The sequence below is a fragment of the Mytilus galloprovincialis genome, chromosome 9 (genome assembly GCF_965363235.1).
Source record: "Mytilus galloprovincialis chromosome 9, xbMytGall1.hap1.1, whole genome shotgun sequence".
NCBI classification, from domain to species: domain Eukaryota; kingdom Metazoa; phylum Mollusca; class Bivalvia; order Mytilida; family Mytilidae; genus Mytilus; species Mytilus galloprovincialis.
This window is the reverse complement of record NC_134846.1, coordinates 31,339,298-31,358,442: the sequence shown is the minus strand read 5'-3', so window position 1 is coordinate 31,358,442 and position 19,145 is coordinate 31,339,298. Positions and strand designations below refer to the sequence as shown.

Below are 19,145 nucleotides of genomic sequence, written 5' to 3'. Positions count from 1 at the left end.
AAGTAGACTCATTAAGTAAGATGCCGATCATTATATAGGTAAAGAATTTATGAAGCTTATTGAGATTTAAATAAGATCTCAATTTATCTTAATATTTAAAAGCATTAGTCATGTAAGTATTTAAAGTCAATTTCTTGTTGCAAATACATATCTCTTCCTTTGGTCACGTTTTGTTAATAAATCCGAAAATTGTATTTGCCGATATTTCTTATCACAATGAAAATTCATGGTAATGGTCTACTTTTGTCAAATGATCGTATTTACAGAGACGGTTTGTATAATGTAAGTACATCCACATGTGATAGAGAACAATAAAGATAGACTTTTTTGTTATAGAAGCGTAATACAGTAGTCGACAAATGAGGTAAGACTTTGAATTATAATGCTTACATTGTTACTGACCACAAAATATACATTGAACAAATAAATTAATTTAATCAAGATTGTTTTCACTTAGAATGATTTTATCATTTGTTTTATCTTAATATTTATATTCATAAATAATGCGTCTATAACATAAAAAAAAAATTCTTTTAATATTTAGGGTAATCCTGATAATAAGACATTGTTTTTGTTTAACAAGGAAGTAAGTTATGGTGATACACTAGCGACTCATAGTTTTCCAATGTCAAGGAGACCATGACATACTTTACTTAAAGTCGGCATTTAAATGTCCTAAAATAACTTTGGATTCTAAATATATGTTTGACGGCATATAGTTGTTTTTACTCTGAGTGTTTTTAAAATGGGTCTTACAGTACCCTAAACAATGAAGTTACTTCACGATTCTGTAGCCACAAATTAGACAAAAAATGATATACACATATTTGACGTACGCAGTCTAGTAAATGTGTTACTGAAAATACTTCTAATTATTCACTGTTAAAAATATATTCATACGTTATTGGACTCTGAAATAATGTCATGCATAAAAATCCGACAGGTTGAGTCATGCTGAGGAGTCATGCTACCAAATCAAATTAATATATTTTCAATATTGCATAATTGTTTGATTTACGGATTTAAACAAAATGTCTTTTTCCAATTCTTTAATTGTACATGTTTTGAATAAATAAACCGATTAATTTGTTCATGTTGTTACAACAAACAAAATTAACAGATTGATTTCTTGTAAGAATAAAAATACAATGTATGTATAGGGAAGGCATTATTCAATTTATAAAACATGCACAAGACTTAAAGATAACATGGTTTTACTTAGATATCATTCATTACAATGATAATGATATCTTCCGCAGACAAATACAATCTTCCTGAACTTTTTCTTTGATAACTTAAAAAAAGTTTATTATATACAAAAGAGAGAATTAAGGTCATTTCTATTTGTAATTACACACTAATTAATTGCCTATGCCTATCGTTTTATTTTATCAATTTGAATTGAAAATACATGGGTGGAAAAATGTTTGGAAACTTAATGAACAATGGAAAGTTTATACTGATCTAATCATGACTTTCATCTAAAACACATTATTTCTCTCATATTTAGATAAAAATCAACTAACAATGGAAACAATTTTATCTGACAAACAGTGTGGATACTACGTTAAACTTGTCACCTTTACCCTTGGAATTTGTATGAAGGTTTTACATACGTATTTTGAGCAGAATATTTTGAATGCAAAAGACCATTTGGAATTTCACATGTTCTTAGATGAAAACAAACATAATCTGTTTCATGAATGCTATCCTAGAGTAGAATGTTGTAAATGTTCTCTAAACTGTCGTGCTCCGCCTTCTAAAAAAGGAGGTTTAACTAAAAACCAGTTTATGTTATTGTTTGAGTGTGGACCTCTCATTGAAATCGACCATTATAAAACAGGAAACCATAATGAAATTACCAAGGAGTGTCTTTGTAGAATCATGGCAAAAAGATCTAATGATGTCGACTGTATGGACATTACTCTAATGTATGCAATTATTCAATCCTGCTGTTTCAAAAACAGTGCAGTCATACATGGAAACCCAAGATGCATTGAGGTCATCAAAGAAACGAGAAACTTTTTGGCACATATACCAAACGCATGTATTTCGAAATCAGAGTTTGACACCAGGTTTGCTGAGACTGAGCAAGCTATTTTAGAAATAGGTAGCTCATTGGGAAATTATTTTGCTAAAAAGAATAAAAAGAAAGTCGAGGCATTCAAAGCTAATGAATTATCAATAGAAGCAATAAACAAAATAATCGAGACCAATGTTGATGAAATCATAAAGGAGGTAGGATAAATATTTTTTATCATACATACATATACAAATGGTTTCTATGATTGTTTCATTGTTTGCTGTACAATTTTCTCAAAAAAAATACATGGTGTCCTGAAGCTCACGAATTGGTGTTGTTTTAATCTTATTTTTTAAAGATTTTGTTTACAAAACATTTATTTCAAGTTCAAATCATTGAAGATTTGAAGAAACAAAAATAGTTTAAATGCAATACAGACGAATGTTATCCCAATTAATTCATATAAACTTTTAAAATAATAAAAAAAAAACATGCGTTTTTAATACCCTGAATTACTTAATGAATAAAATCTGAATACTTTATAATTGTAGAAACTTCGAACTATAATTGAAGACCAGAGGAAATGCATAGTACAGATAAAGGATGAGATCATTGACCATCTTAAAAAATATAAAGGTAATTTAAACCGAAAGATATTGTTTCTTATTTTAAATCTAAGCTATTTCTTTATGCACAAATCTAAGATGAAATGACTTGGCCTCAAAGTTATTTGTTATGTTCACTTGAAAATTAAAAAAAACAACAGTTCAGGTTATTGTTCATGTATGCAGATTATCGTGCAGTATATAAACAAGAACATCCAAGAAGCTTTCTCTGTATTTGTTCCATCTTAATCTAAATTTATGTCAATTTCAAGTTGGATATAAAGGCAACCGTAGTATACCGCTGTTTAAATGTCATTTATCGATTCAGAGAAAACAAATCGGGGTTACAAACTTAAAATGAGGGAGACATATCAACTATAAGAGCGGAAAAAAGAAATAACAGAACACAGAATTGCAACTAAAAAATCAACGACAATGCAACATGCATAGAAAAGAATTATTAGATAACAAATGCCATATTTCTGACTTGGTACATTTTAAGAAAACAAAATCGTTGTTTGAACCTGGTTTCGTGGCTAGCAAAACCTCCGCGCATTGTGGCTATTTTTGATATACCGATAAAATGACAGTATGTTATGACGGGAACAAAAGGCAAATAAATGCAAAAACACCCAAGACAATGAAATACATTAAATAAATAATATAAAAGTACATATGGACATTTTAACCACAGAATAACAACGAGTTACCAAAATAAGTTAGGACAGTTTATAAAAACGGCTTAATAGAATTACGAAATGTGTGTCTGTAACACGAATCAACGCTATAAAAAGTTACGTCACAAGAAAATTTCTAAAAAATGGATTAGGTTGCTTATTTTGTTATTTGATTAATTGTATAAGAATTTTAATATAGAATTATGTTAGTAACAGTGCAACCAGCTGTGTCGGTCTTATATACCTGAAATCAGTCAAATTAAATTAATCTTCCGTTTATTGGTATCGTTCATTAATAATGATGTTTCTTAATTACATATTTTTCTACACGTTTTTATTTTAAATATGTTATATTTGAAGCCAATGGTTTGAATGCTAATATTCACTGTTTTGTAATGTTGCGATGGAATGAATATACCAGATGAAATCGATGGAAATATATAACACAAGTCATTCTAACTGAAGTCTTTGTTTAAGATTGGGTTCTTGATAAAAGCCATTACTATTTATGGTGAATTTGGGAGATAAATTATTTCCATCTTGTATCTATCCTATTCCATTGTATTGGTGCGTTTGCTGCCTTACCACCATTTATGTTCCGCTATTACTCTTTGTTAAATTTGCACTTTCAAAAAAGTGTGCATAAATTATCTTTGTTTCATATAAAGAAATGTTTGGTATGAGTAAAGTTTTATCCTGTCCAGTACTACAGAAAATAACTCACATAATGTTTCATTGCATATAAGAAAAGAAACATTACTGGAAGTTAACAAAGCAAATGTTAACCATTTTCTTCCTGTGTACAAGCTTTAGAAACAATGTACCCTCAAGTTTCCAAAATATTCTATAGAAACACCAAATAGAAAAATAATGTTGCTTTGCAACATTCGAGATGTACATGTATGTCTCTGTCCTAGATAATTTTCTATTGCAAATTCTAGGGAATATTTTTTAATGACCCCTTTTTGTATGCAACTGGATGTGAGGAACTATTTTGTGGTGGTCTTACACTTGTAGCGGCATTATCTCGATCTTTTCCAAAATCATGCATGAAAGCACCTGTTTATTTTCCATTTTTGGCTTTATTCGTTTAAGTTATGTTTTGGTTGTCAGCTTTTCATTGATTGTATGAAGATTTGGATTTTTAAAAATATTGGCACCATGTATCATTGAACAATTTGAAGATAAGTTTTCTGACGTATAACTTTTCTGGTGCAGTGAAATTGGAACAATTACTGATTTATTAAGTTATGAAACTAATCCACGATTATTTTTGTGCCATCAAAGTTTTGTTTTCAGTTTTATTTTGTTATTCACTTCTTTTTTTTTATATTTCTTATCAATTAGATGAACTGTCAATCGATATTCAAAAACTTAGATTTGAAATAACGCAATCTGCTTTCTGTTCTACAGAGGAGGGAGTCAACAAATCAGGTAAATTTTCAGAGCATTTAATGGTATACTATATCTTATTGAATTATACAGACAATTGTTAGATATTCAGCCCGAGCATTGGCATTTTTCTTGATTATTGTCCAAATATCGTTCAATTTCTTTTGAAACTTTAACAAATAAATGGAATTAAAATGGAATTCACAACAACAATGTTCGCTTTATTAAAAAAAACGTCTGCGACTAAAGCTATATATCACTTGCCATATTATCGTTATGCAACAAAATGCAGTAAAAGCTTCATATACATGTATCTAAGGGAATTATCGCAATGTCATAATTTTAAGATACAGAGCATTCTTATTTCACATATGTCTAATTAGATTATAAATTAACAATGTGACATGAAAATGAAATGAATATCTTTATCTATTCTAAGTTATGATAAAATATTGATGTTAAAATCAATTTTATGAACAAACCTGGTACAAAAAGGGTTGGCTCTTGTTCATCAAAAATTTGATTATATTTATTAGCTGGTCCAGTTTCCAAAATAAATGTTGCAGCTGGCGGTCCTGACGTACAAGTTACAGAAAGTGATAACAGTAAGTTTTGATATTAACATTCAGGTATGTGTCAGTAATGGATATTTCTAACTTCTAATTATACGATCCATCTCGCGCCTATTGCTTTAGCAGACCAAACGTTGGAAGTACATCCATGTAGGCTTTAATCGGGCAATAATCATGTTGACATAATATCCGCGCTAAACCATATTGTTAAATAATTCGATTGAACACACAAAACATAAACCTCCTATAAACAAATATAATAGCACAAATCGTTTGACCTGTTTAATTTGTGAATGAGAGTAAGATCAAAATGCAATTTAAATAAATATCAGCAATAAACCGTCTACATCATCAAGAACAAAAAATGATAACCTGTATCAAATTTTAGTCACCCTGTTATAAGAAAACGACTTGATGAACGAAAGGAACACTATAGCTAGCTACGAGATATTACAAAATAATAAAAAAATAATTTGTTTTGTTTCATCATTAATACAAATGAAAAAGTGATATAATATTCCGCTTTTAAGAGCCCGTATGGTTCAATTTTGTCAAATAAAGCTAAGGAACATCGGTGATAAATAAGTCACGTGCAAGTGAATACTTCACCTCATTGAATCCGTATGTATGTAACCTTAAATTAAACCCTTACCAAGAGATGTTTAAAGAATGACATTATTGGAAGTGTAAAAGGGTAAATTATTTGACCGATTCAATTGACAAAATCTCATTCGTATACAGGTAAAATGATAATTAAGATATATATGTAACCTACAATATGAAATTAAACAAAACTATAAAGTTTCAATTGCACGAGTAAACTTTCTTGTTATATCTATATGTATGTGTCTGGTGATTATATGACCTTCGACAGTCTTCAAATGTCAACTCGATTAGTATTTAGATTTCATTTAGACTAAATACAAACAAAACGATGATACATATTATCGAGCCAGTGCCTTTTATATTATTCATTTTTAGACTTTTGTAATATGGATATACGTTTTAGTTATTTATAAATTAAATACGGGAATTTGAGATAAACCGGTGAACATGTCTTTGACGTCTAAATCCAATTTAAGCAGATCTTACCGAATCTGCTACATGTATTAAGATAAATTTAAAATAATCAAATTCCACAACGTTTCTTTTTGTGTATAGCAGAGTTTTCATTTTCCCAGTTTGTCAGTATACTTGTTTTTATACTATCGTTGATGTTTTCTATACGTGTTAATAGAGATGTATTTGCGCTTTATTTTTAAATTTTATATAGTAAATATTATTATCTATATCTTGATGTTATAATACATGATTTGCGACAAAAGTTGTGTTTACAAAAACTGTCGGAACAAAATAATTGGACTTTCAAACTTTTTTCTGTAGATGTGCGGAAATGTCGTGTGGAATGGAGACTGGAAACCCCAAATACATGGAATTTACCAGAAATAAAAGAAACGTTAGAGAAATTTTCTTCACTATTACGACAATGGTTCGAAATAGAATTTGTTTATGTCGGATCCTTAGTACTATCAACATTAGTTAACAAAAACGTTTTAGATAATCCAGATCAAATGCGAACATCGATACAGTTATTCTTGGAAAAGGTTGTTGAACTTTGCAATATCGATGCAGATGTACCTACGGTCATTAAAGTAGATTTGATAATAAAGCTTGATGAATTAGTTTACAGAGGTAAGATACGTTGAATAAAAACTTTGTAATCTACACATCCATGATATGTATATAGAACACTCAGGAGCATGTAAAGAATAATTGCTAAAGTAAAAACTAAACACATTACAATATGAATGCATGCAATATGCTGATGATTGAATGCATTTTGTTTTTTGTTCAATTGTCCAGCATCATTCCTTTATTAGTTACATTTCTTTTTCATTTTATGCAAAGGAAGTCAAGTCTGGGAATTAATTTGAGTATCCTATGTTCTAAAAGGAACAGGAGTACTAGGATATGTTTCCATTATTTTTATAATTATTTTTCATGTATTCGAATGTTGATGTGTTTGTTGTATTTATTTTTTCTTTTGACATTTTATTGTAATAAATGTGTAACTTCTACTGTAAGTTGTATGACCAATGTCATATTCTCTCACACACAGGTATTGTGTTTTGTAGATATATGTGTTTAATTTTTCAGAGAAAGAAACAGCAAAATTGGACATAAAAAAGAAAGACAAAACAACATGCATATATTGCAACCTAAGCTTTGAATGTCAGAAGTGTCAACAGAAAGATGAGATAATTGAACGCCTTACGGAAGAGATATCTGGCAAGTATTTAGTTTTTATCTATGAAATCAGTGCCTCTCTATCCCACGTATTTGTGTTTTATGCTTGGAGTTGAGAGCCGGTATATGTAAGATGCATGATATGTCATACAATTAATGTTATGATCTCTTGTATCAATAGGGAGAACCATATATGTTAGAGGTGGATGTCTGGTAGATTTTTTTAAAGAAATATCCTAGCCCCCATAAGGTTCGAAAAAAAATCTTGTTTAATCACGCATACAAATAATTATGCTAAGAATATTTAAGATGTTAAATTGGGTCGTTTCGTTCAATAGAAGTTTTCTTGTCGTCTTCGTTTGTCAAGGTAATACACTTGTTTAAAGTTGTTTTTTGTAAAAATTACGCATCATAGAGAAAAATTTATAAAATATTCATAAATATTTTGTTTTGGTAACGTTCTGGTTCCCAGATATAATCTCTATAATATATCTAGTAGAGACTTAACTTGGGAATTATACCAGTATAAAAACACATGGTAACAGTAAAATAGAATCCTAATTAAGACTCAAAGTGAAGGAATGAGTAGTAGAGAAATTTAATAGTTTAAATTCGTAGAAGTCTGGGGCATATTAATGATGAAATTGTACCGCATTAGCCCTATGTGTTGACCTTTAGATAAAATAGAAGCACGTAACAACTTTCCAATCTAAAATATATATTTTTACAAAACTTTATAATAAAAGTGACAACGTTTTAGCTGTCAACATAGGTTGCATTGCATTCTGTATATTGTATATTAAAATGGCATTGGCAAATTATTGGTGGCTTAAAGAGCGTACCCTTTAACAGGAATATTTATATATTTGTTGACCTTAAATTGTTTTTGTAAACATATATTTTATGATGGCATGATACTAAACCCCTAACGGGAGGACTTTTGTTTGATATTCAGATGATGACGTAGACATACTAATTCGATCAGTTTAACTGAGGTCTTGAGCTGGCATGGCAGTAACTGCCCGTAGACCTTAGTTAATGTATGTATCCTGTCATTTTCTTTAGTTTCTATTGTTACCTTGATGTATTCTGCTATTGGACTCGAACTTCTTTTAAATTGAGTTTTACTGTGCGTTTTGATGTGTCTTTGTTTTTTGCATTAACTATAAGTATAAGGGAAGGGTTGAGTTCTCACAAAATACGTTTAACCCCGCTGCATTTATGCGGCTGTCTAAAGTCAGGAGCCTCTGGCCTTTGCTAGTGTTTTATGATTTTTATTTTAGTTCTTTTATATATTTCGGTATGATGGCCATTTTTACTGAACAAGTACACGTTTTTGTTTAGGGGTAACCTGAAGCACACATCCGGGTGCGGGATTTTCTCGCAGCGTTGAAGACCTATTGGTGGCATTCAGTTGCTTTCTGTTGTTTGGTCGAGTTGTTGCCTCTTTCAAACAGTCCTCATGTCCATTCTAAATCTTATACTTGTCATTTTCATAATCCTTTCACGCATACTGGACTCTAATTGTACTCAACCTTTTTATGTAGTAACAGTGATTTTAAATAATTATTTTTAACCTTCTGTAATTGTCAAATGCTTGCCAATGGACAGATGTTCATTGATATTGATACAAACATATACAATCATATTCATTATAATTGTAATAAACTTGTTAACAACTTTCATATTGTTGCCATCAGCTTAAGACAAGACAAAGATCATACGCGAAACCACTCAAAGTAGTAGAGACCTTTTCAAAATATGGTGTTAAATCAAACGCACCTAATTAGTAAAATCGACTATTCATTTTGATATATTTAAACCTCTTTTTGTTTTTCTTACTTTTATTTCTAGAGGGATTTTAATTTTGAAAAGAAATAAAATACATAAATAGGGTAACACATAATAAGATACCAGGATATCTATCATTTCTATTTTCATACGAATGCTGCATTACTCTTGCAATGGTTTATTTATTAGTACACACTTTTGTATCTATATCGTCAATTTGTCTACTATTGCGTTTACATTGTATCGTATCTTTATCTTGCATATTCATTGTTTACATATTGAACGATGCATATGTTCACATCCTTTGCATTGTCAGCATAGCATTTAGAAATATATTTTAAATATGCCATAAACCATATGTCACAAAGAAAATATAAATTGCTTATTTTAAAGATTTAGACATTTTTCATGGGGATCGACTTAAGAAATAGAAAACATCCAGTGCTAGTTCACTAGCTAGCTTATATTAATAAAAATAACTTCAATTATGATTATTTTTGTTATAAATGGTTTAAATTATCGATAATTGAGTTCATTATGGAATTCTTATGAATTTGATTGTATTCATTTTACATGCATCTCTAAAAGTTTTGTACAAACGAAACTTGATATTAAAAAAAGCAAATTCATTTTATTAAAATTCTCATATTCATGAAATAGTTATGTTATTTACGCATTTGTTTTTTTCAAATCACTGTCATGTGTTTTGTTTAGGCTTATAAAAATGTTTGTAATTGTTTGAAAAGCAATAATTAAAAGTTTAAAGGAAAGTCCGGTAATGTTTATTATAATGTAATAGGTTGCAACTTAATCTTGCGGGTTTCAGACTACCTTATTCTTAAATAATACACTTGTAATCAGCGGAAATAACAGTTGTCTAAGGAAATTATGCCAAATCTCATACGCTTTATTCTTCTCAAATGAAAGTCAACCAATTAAGAAGTACAAGTTTTTTATAGCACACTTCACTTGGATCAGGTTAAGTCTTGCAACGAATTACAACGATCGAATTATTTTCCTTTCAGACATTAGAAAAGAATATGCTGAACTGGATCTAGAAATGGATGTTCCAGTAGCTGGTAACTATAAATCTACATTTCTAAACATTTACTTCCAGTTCAGTTTCAAAAGCTTTAGTTTCTATTGTCACATAAACCCAAACGCGATATTGTAGTCTTCGGGTATCACTGTCACAGAGAAATACAAATGTTATATGATTACCAAAATCTCCAAAAAGTTAACAAATGACACATACATTAACACCAATCAACAATGATAGTCCATCAGCTGGTAGGGCAAAATTTCAATTCTGTGTTACACCCCAGGGTACCGCATTTTTTTTTTGTATAAATTTAAAGAGTAATATCTGAAGAATATTTTAAGAGGTGTTAGACTTCTGAAAAAGTGTCCAAAAGGGGTTAACAGGGGACGTATTTAAGGGTATATCAAAAATTTTGTTTTGCACATATTTACAGAAAAATGTAAAAAATATCCAAGTATTCAGTACTATTATTTTTATTAAATGGAACACATCATATCTAATTAAAACGCAGGCTAATTTTTAACTATTTTTTAAATCGTAGAGGACCAAGAAAAAAGGGGGAGGGTAATTTCAAAAAGTCATGATTTTGAATGAAAAGAAGCATACGTACTAATTTTCTTGATAAAATGGTATATATTTTTTTACATTGAAACATAGCGCATAAAGTAACTAAAGGCTGTTGAAAAAACATTTAAAGGTGGGACACAAAAACATAGAATCCACGACAAACCCAAACATAAGCAACCAGAAATGCACGATTCTGTCATGTATTTATACATCACATTCATCAAATAACTCTCATATTAAAACACACAAAAATGTCAGGGTTTCTAGATCTTTATTTTTTAAAATTGTTTTCAACAACCGAATCACCACATATTAAGGTCACTCAGAAGGTCAATCCATAGAATCATCATCAGTTTGGTGACCTGCATCTACCGAATTATCATTATCATCATTTACATCATCTTCGTCGTCATCGTTAGCAATATCAACGATTTGGTAATCCTTATATCTACAAGCTTTCCAGCATTATATACAGCTATCTGTTCAACACAGTGTTGAACACATGAACATCTTTTGTTGGCACAACAAGCTTTACATGAACAGGACATCAGAATTATCAAAGCATCTAACGCTGGTGGTTGGTCTAACCAATTGATACTGATCAAAGCGTTCTAAACGATCCAACCATAGCTGTTTGGCAACAGACCAGTGTTGTGTTTAAAAGCAGATTTCCAAATCTTCGTCTGAAAGTTAGCTTGTTTAATGTGTCTTAACATTGCATCTTTTGCATTTCAAAACGTTCTGATCTTTATTCATCTATATTTTTAATTTCGTAGCCATATATAGAACACGAAAACCTCTCGAGTGTTTTGACAACTCTTCGCCAACCTCTTCAAAGGTTTCACCAAGATGGAATAGACCATTTGAAAACTCCACATAACGTGTCAAAAAGGCGAATGCTTTGCTTTTTTCCTCACAAGACAAAACACTTACTGAATCATAACCTGTATTGGCGTGAAATCCTGGTAGTTTTCTACAAACATGCTCACCAAATTTCGCACACATTGATTGCACATTTGATAATCTGCATTTGGAAGATGTATCTGTCAGACTACCAATATTAGAATTGATATGCAACTGTGAAAATAGTAAGCCAATACTTCGCTGCATGTTTTTGCATTAAGAAACTTTTTTATCGGCTTCTTCCTGTTTGATTATAAGCTAACACCACTCTACGCTATTTCATTTTTAACATATATTTTGTGGCACATACTTCCATGTGATACAAATAAATCAATACATTCATGTGTAAATCTATAGGATTGTTTACTCTTTTCCAAACCAAAGAATTCAACAAGAGCAACTTTGTTTCCCCCAACTAACAACCATTTCTTCCATTCCCAAGAACACGATAGTGGTGTTCTAAAACTTATCGTACTGATAAATGCCCTCCCAAGGATCTGCCGTTCTAATTTCTTTATGAATATTGTGGGATAATAATCAGTGACAAAATCAATGCAGGACCTCTTTTTGAAACTAAAAGGATGATTTTTTAAATAATAATTGCCAAATCGAAAAAAGTGCTTGGTATCCTAGTAATGAATTGAATAACTGTCATCTCATCAAATTCCTAAGGAATGCCCTTTTCTAAAAGACCACCAAGGACAGATTTTAATTTTTCATTACATGTGTACCATCAAAGTTTGCAACAAACATTGGAAGAGGACATAATTCAAACTGGAGAATGTATCGCAAAACCAACTATCTTGTCTTGGCTATGACAAGCAGGCGACATTTTTTTTGCATTTGTTTTCAATATTTTGTTGTTCTTATCAGCCATTATCTGCTTGCCTTTTATTTCCTTTTTTTAAAATGTAAGCAATGATTTTCTTTTGAGTGTTTTGAAGATATCGGTTGACTTTTGAATGAGCCGTTCCGTAATAAAAATTTCTGTAGCAAATTTTCCCTTTTCATACGCGTTTAGAAGGTCGCACATTAATTCCAAAGAAACAACAGAACCGAGAACAGGCCATATAACTAGTACTGCTCAGATGTTTGGATTTGACCAGCTTTGCAGTGTCTGACACAATTTCAAAACATCAGTTTCGTCTCGCTTCATTCGAGTTTTTCTGAGTTCTTTTTGGGCGGATGTTTCAAGGTTAACCATCCCTACCTAATGTCGACATTTTAAGGATATTGAAGCTCTTTCATGTGCATTTAGCAACCAACGTTTATCAGAATCTTTATTTAAACTGAAACCAACAAAGCCATTTTTTTGGTATCTCTAAGAAACCTAAGAAAGTAAAAAGTATTACTAAATCCCACAACTGACTATTTGACGTTCGTTCAAAGCGATGTTTGTCGATTGAATGACTTAACAATCTTAAGTCAATCACTACATAGCTAAAAAACAAAATGTTATCAAGCACACCTTTATTGAGTTCGATAGGGTGCACCTTTTCTGAACACAAAAAATCACCTTAATTTGTATTTTGTTCATAAATATTTCGTTACACATTCACTTTATAAAATAATTTGTTTCACAAAAACATCATAAATCGACAATTAAATGTGTGTTTTCAGTTGCAAATTGATAATGCTAATGTGTAAATACATTGTACATGTTGTATACTGAATCAAAGACGGTAATTTGGTGATTTCCGGTATTTCACGAGTATTTGCATGTACATATATTTTATGAAATAATTCATATTTTAGACGATATATAAATACTGCAAATGATTTAAACATTGCATAATGATTAATTCTCAAGTTTAATTAACTAAAATGGGTAATTGTATAACGAATTTTTTTATGAAAGGAGAAAATATGCCTTAATTTGAACAAAAAAAATCGGATTATTTTTAATGTAAAAAAACATTTTTTTTAAAACAAAAAATCTTCCGAGTTACAATTAATATGATAGTTTTGTATCTGTTTTAGTTGTTTAAACCTATATTTTAATTTTTTTTAAATGCTTTATATTAAAAATCTTATTTAAAAATTACTTAGTCGTGATTGCTTAATGAGAGGACCATTGAAAGGGACGTTTTTAAACCTCTTTTGGACACTTTTTTTTTAGTCTAACACCTTGTATTTTATCAATAAGATAATGAAGTTGAATTCTATCAAAAAAAATCGCGGTACCCTGGGGTGTAACACAAACTCCTTAACTAGCGCGCTTTTGAGAACTAGCTGATGGACTATGAATAAGACACAAACAACATTGTCAGATATAAAAGTGCACTGTTTTGCAACGAAAATAGGAAAGTATGTTTGTTAACTATCGATAAAATCAATCACATAAATTCTTTTGAATATTACATTATAATTTGTGAGTCTAGAATGCTCAACAATCAAATTTACAAAGTTTTTAATTATTTTTTGCTCCTATACAACCGCTGTAGGCTTTTATCTAGATTATTCGAAAAACTGAATCAGAGGTATAGATAAAAACAAAAATATGCTGTTTTTATTGGATGTTATCAATTTAACATTTCAATGTAAATAGAAAACAAAAAGATATGATATGAATGCTACAATGCGACAACTCTTCACAAAATACCAAAGGACACAGTATAACAACTAAAGGTCACCGTAAGGCCTTCTACAGTTAACAAAGGGCTTTACAACATAGTCGGCTATAAAATGCTCCGAAATTACAAATGTTAAACCATTCAAAAAAATAAACAAAAAACTTACAGCCTGATTACTGTAACCCGAAAAGAACAAAAACAAAAACAAAAATATGTAAAACAGCAACAAACGTCAACCACTGCCTCCTAACTTAGGACAGTTAATACATCAGATGTGGTTGATTAAACTTGGTACCGTAATTTCATCATTCCCATAACAGTGGACAGTGATTTAACAGCACAACATAAAATCGAACTATACAAATCAGTCGACAAATGCTGAACTCATCATATGAAAACTAATAGAAATACATCTCAAAAAACATATAGTGAACATGGTAAGTTGGCTACCTCACATAATGATACTGCTTTTAATTTTTAAAAAAAGGGGAATTTGCTGTGAAGTTAATAAAGTTGTAACTGATTTTTTTTTAAATTTGAAACCTATCGTAAAGAAAGAGAACAGAATAATACCAAAGGATTTTTTAAACCTAATAAATACAAACAACTGTATACTATATACAACATATAAAACAAAAAGATGTGTTATTTTTTCACATTTCTTTAATTTAAATTTCTGGAAAAGAATTGTATTTGCTTTACATCTACATTAATTATTTTTTTATAACCACAAGTGTCAAGGAGTTATCGGATTTGTATCAAGCATTGCTATAAAAGTAATTAAAAGTTGTACCTCTATTGTTGACATTCTTATTATGTTTGTTTGTTTTGTTCACACATCGTAGTCAATATGATGGAACTTGATGTGACCGTCATACAAGTGAGAGGTTTAGCTAGCTATAAAACCAGATTTTGTCCACTATTTTCTACATAAAAAAATGTAGCATGTACAAAGTCAGGTATCAATTCGTTTGGTGTGTTTCAGCTTTTTAGTTTGCCATTTGATTGGAGACTTTCCGTTTTGAATTTTCCCTGGAGTTCAGTAGTTTTGTGGCTTTTCTATTTAAAGTCATATAAAACGAGTGACCGGTGAAAATGATGTTATTCCAATTCTTGAACCAATGCATACAAACATCATAAACTTCTGTGCATGATTTTATCATTAATCGCATAAATGTCGTATAATCGTCTTTTTTTGTAACAATCGGTCAGTGTTGTAGTGAAAATGTGGCAGGTAATTAAAGTTCGTGTTTTAAAGCCGAAGTCTGACGATTGTCACCTTTTTGTCAACAATCAACAAACATTTTCACCGCTCACTCGTTTTACAAGCATGGATATTGAGCACGTGTTTAAAATGTACAATCAGATAATAGCTCATTTTAAGAACATCCATGCGTATTGCGATCACCGGATTTTTACGAGATCGGACACACTGACGTCATTTTGCATATTGAAAATATGTCGGGGAATTGCTTCCTTCGCAAATAAAATAATGTAAACCTCTTTTAAATATGAACAAATTAAAGAATTTTCTTCAGAAAAAAGTATATGGACATAAGTTTTATAATGAAAACTATCCATTGAGTTATAAAAAACATATGCATTATTTTATTTTATTTGAGGTTTCTTATGACTTTAAACATGAATGCTTGCAATTGAATGAAATTGCATAAAAATAAATACTTGATTAGAGGTATAATTCAAAATCTACAGTGATTGTGCAGGTTTAAAAGTAACATCAAAATGATATTGTTGAAAATTCTGAGCTCAGGATGCAAGAATAAAAAAATAATTACCATTTTCTGATATAAATATTTGATATATAAAAAGCAAGTATATAATTTCTTTATTATCTCTTTTATAGAACTAATAATTGACGGGAGTGTAAATAAAGCTCAAGTGGCAACTGGTACGTATATATTACTTAACAGATTTAACTAGATACTAACTATTAAATATGTTTTCTCGATTGAAGATTTTCTCTTTATTGAAGACTGTTCTGTGACCTATAGTTATCAAAGGTACCAGGATTATAATTTAGGACGCCAGACGCGCGTTTCGTCTGCATAAGACTCATCAGTGACGCTCAAATCAAAATATTTATAAAGCCAAATAAGTACGAAGTTGAAGAGCATTGAGGGTCCAAAATTCCAAAAAGTTGTGTCAAATACGGCTAAGGTAGTCTATTCCTGGGATAAGAAAATCCTTAGTTTTTCAATAAATTCAAAGTTTTGTAAACAGGAAATTTATAAAAATGACCACATAATTGATATTCATGTCAACACCGAAGTGCTGACTACTGGGCTGGTGATACCCTCGGGGACGAAACGTCCACCAGGAGTGGCATCGACCCAGTGGTGTAAATAGTTTTCAAAGGTACCAGGATTATAATTTAGTACGCCAGACGCGCGTTGCGTCTACATAAGACTCATCAGTGACGCTCATATCAAAATATTAATAAAGCCAAATAAGTACGAAGTTGAAGTAATTGTTAATTCATGTTTCTGGTCTCTTTGGTGTTGTCATATTTTCACTAATACAACTTTTTTTTTCATATGGGAATGTATCATAATATTAAAATCAGTCTGGTCTTAAATTTTAATCCTTTATGGACTGTCAAAAATAGTTCTCATACCATAAATGTTAAAATAATACCTTTCTGTGGCCATTCAATTTTTGATTAATTTTCTTTTTAATTCCAAAGATGGATGCAATCAAATAAATATGGTTGAATTCTTTAATTACATGTTTTTTTTACATATCCTGTTCATCCAAAGTGGGGCCTAGAATATACGAACACATATAAACTATTTGATAACATTTGGCATATTCATGACTTGTTTCAGGATATTTTAAGAAAAAAATTATGGATTGAACCTGGTTTCAAGACTAGCCAAACATCTCCTGTGTATGGCAATGTTAACGAAATACCACAAATATGAAAACATAACATCACAAGAATACTGTTCAAATAAAAGCAAAAACACTCAGGATATAAAAAAACAAAAATAAACCTGTTGAAGTCAATGAAATTAATTTTCAGTGGATGTCTATTCTATGAATTGCACAAAGATGTGCTGTTTGTGAGTGTAAATTTGGTCAATACATCCTCACCTTGCTTGTTCTTCACTAAGCTTTTCATCCACAATTTTTATCAGTTTGTTCCTGAAGAATACGTTACTAGGGACATACAATTATGTTATTCTTCTCCATTGGTACAGCTGCGAAGATTACTATTCTTTCGTACTTTTACAGTGAAGCCTATGCTCGAGTCTGTATGTACCCTTCTTTCATGATGACAAGAATAAGATTTTGAAGTACTTCGGATGATGTATTTAAGTTTGATTTTAACATCTCTGCGTGGATAAAGCCAATGTCATGTCGTTTGTCTGTTTTCATTCATTGGATTGCACTTTTCTCTTCATCGGTTGGTGGTGATGTTTTAATCATTTTCTGATGGTTCAGGGTTGGCTTTGACACCAGGATCAAGACTGTTTAAAATCTGTTTGAAATGTTTGACCAACCTTTTGATTTTTGCTGTGTTAAGTGAATTGCAATTTTTTTGTTTGTGTGTGCTGTCGGGGCATTTGGTGTTCCAAAAAGTTGTTTGGTGAACTATATTAATTAATAGTTCTATATTTCAGGTAACGTGATATCACAAAAGACATATTTTGCACGTCTTGGACATGCCACATACAATCTGATACCAAATATGATTAGAGAACTGTTGGCACATTTTATACACCCGAATATTCTTCATAAAACCATACCTACACGTGATTTGCGTTATTTTAATCTTGCTGATACGCAAAAAATAAATGAAATAAGAGATACAGGATATAGGGGATTAGACTTGACTCTAATGTATAGACTTATTAAAATGTATGTACCGAGTATTCAAACTTCCGGAGCATGGGGCAATCTCGACAACATACAAGGTCACAACGTATCACTTGGAGATGATATAGAGCGATGTCGAATAATACGAAATTCTATTACACATAGGAGCAATACAACAGTAAGCTACCAAGAATTGAATGATTATTTTAGTGTCTTTAAAGATGTGGCACGACGATTTGAAAAAGTTCTCGGTAAAGAGCCTAACGCATTCGTCTCTCAATTTGAGGTCTTGGAAAAATGTAGCATGGACGAAGACATTTAATATCGACAATGACAGTCAGCATGTAAATATCACAGCTTAGTCAAGCGGAATGTATAATTTGAAAATATAAATGATATTTTGTGCAAGACAATTAAAGATGTCTCAGTTCACCGAGAAAAGATGGACGGAAAAACCAGAGGGACAGTCAAACTCATAAATCGAAAATAATCTGACAACGCATGGCTAAAAATGAAAGAAGGCAAACAGACAAACAATAATACACATGACATAACATCGAAAACTAAAGAATAAGCAACACGAACCCAACTGAAAACTAGGGGTGATCTCAGGGGCTCCGGAAGGGTAAGCAGATCCTGCTCCACCTGTGGCACCCGTCGTGTTGTTTGTGTTATAACAAATCCGGTAAATAGTCTAATTTGGTAGGTCACCTTCATGAAAGGCAAGGGGATTACAGTTACGACGTAAGGAACATATCCAATATCATTTGTGAAAAGGTCAACCACTTCGTGATGGCGTCCGCAAAATTTACGAAGGGATGATATCAACTTCACCATTTAGAATTCTTGGTTTAATAGCTTCCTTGTGAGCAGCAACCCTCTATCAAGAAAATCATGATAGAAAATGCAAGCA

General features: G+C 30.9%; 2 protein-coding genes across 2 annotated transcripts; both read left to right on the top strand.

Moving 5' to 3' along the window:
* Positions 1 to 231: 231 nt before the first annotated feature.
* LOC143046529 (uncharacterized) lies at positions 232 to 7,632 on the top strand. The gene is made up of 7 exons (XM_076219685.1): positions 232 to 364; positions 1,511 to 2,238; positions 2,575 to 2,659; positions 4,653 to 4,739; positions 5,234 to 5,302; positions 6,653 to 6,961; positions 7,427 to 7,632. Exons 2-7 carry the CDS (start codon positions 1,528 to 1,530, stop codon positions 7,630 to 7,632), a joined length of 1,467 nt encoding a protein of 488 aa, XP_076075800.1. The 5' UTR covers positions 232 to 364; positions 1,511 to 1,527.
* A 2,702-nt stretch (positions 7,633 to 10,334) lies between these two features.
* Positions 10,335 to 18,626, top strand: LOC143044803 (uncharacterized). The gene is made up of 3 exons (XM_076216968.1): positions 10,335 to 10,386; positions 16,257 to 16,301; positions 18,037 to 18,626. Exons 1-3 carry the CDS (start codon positions 10,368 to 10,370, stop codon positions 18,552 to 18,554), a joined length of 582 nt encoding a protein of 193 aa, XP_076073083.1. The 5' UTR covers positions 10,335 to 10,367; the 3' UTR covers positions 18,555 to 18,626.
* The last annotated feature ends 519 nt before the right edge of the window (positions 18,627 to 19,145 follow it).

Excerpts from the sequence above, each read along its gene's own strand:
- LOC143044803 (XM_076216968.1), top strand. Across the intron at positions 16,302-18,036 it reads TAAAGCTCAAGTGGCAACTG|GTAACGTGATATCACAAAAG; the intron begins GTACGTATATAT and ends TCTATATTTCAG.
- LOC143046529 (XM_076219685.1), top strand. The coding sequence starts at position 1,528 with ATGGAAACAATTTTATCTGACAAACAGTGTGGATACTACGTTAAACTT. Across the intron at positions 2,239-2,574 it reads TTGATGAAATCATAAAGGAG|AAACTTCGAACTATAATTGA; the intron begins GTAGGATAAATA and ends TTATAATTGTAG. Across the intron at positions 5,303-6,652 it reads AGTTACAGAAAGTGATAACA|ATGTGCGGAAATGTCGTGTG; the intron begins GTAAGTTTTGAT and ends TTTTTTCTGTAG.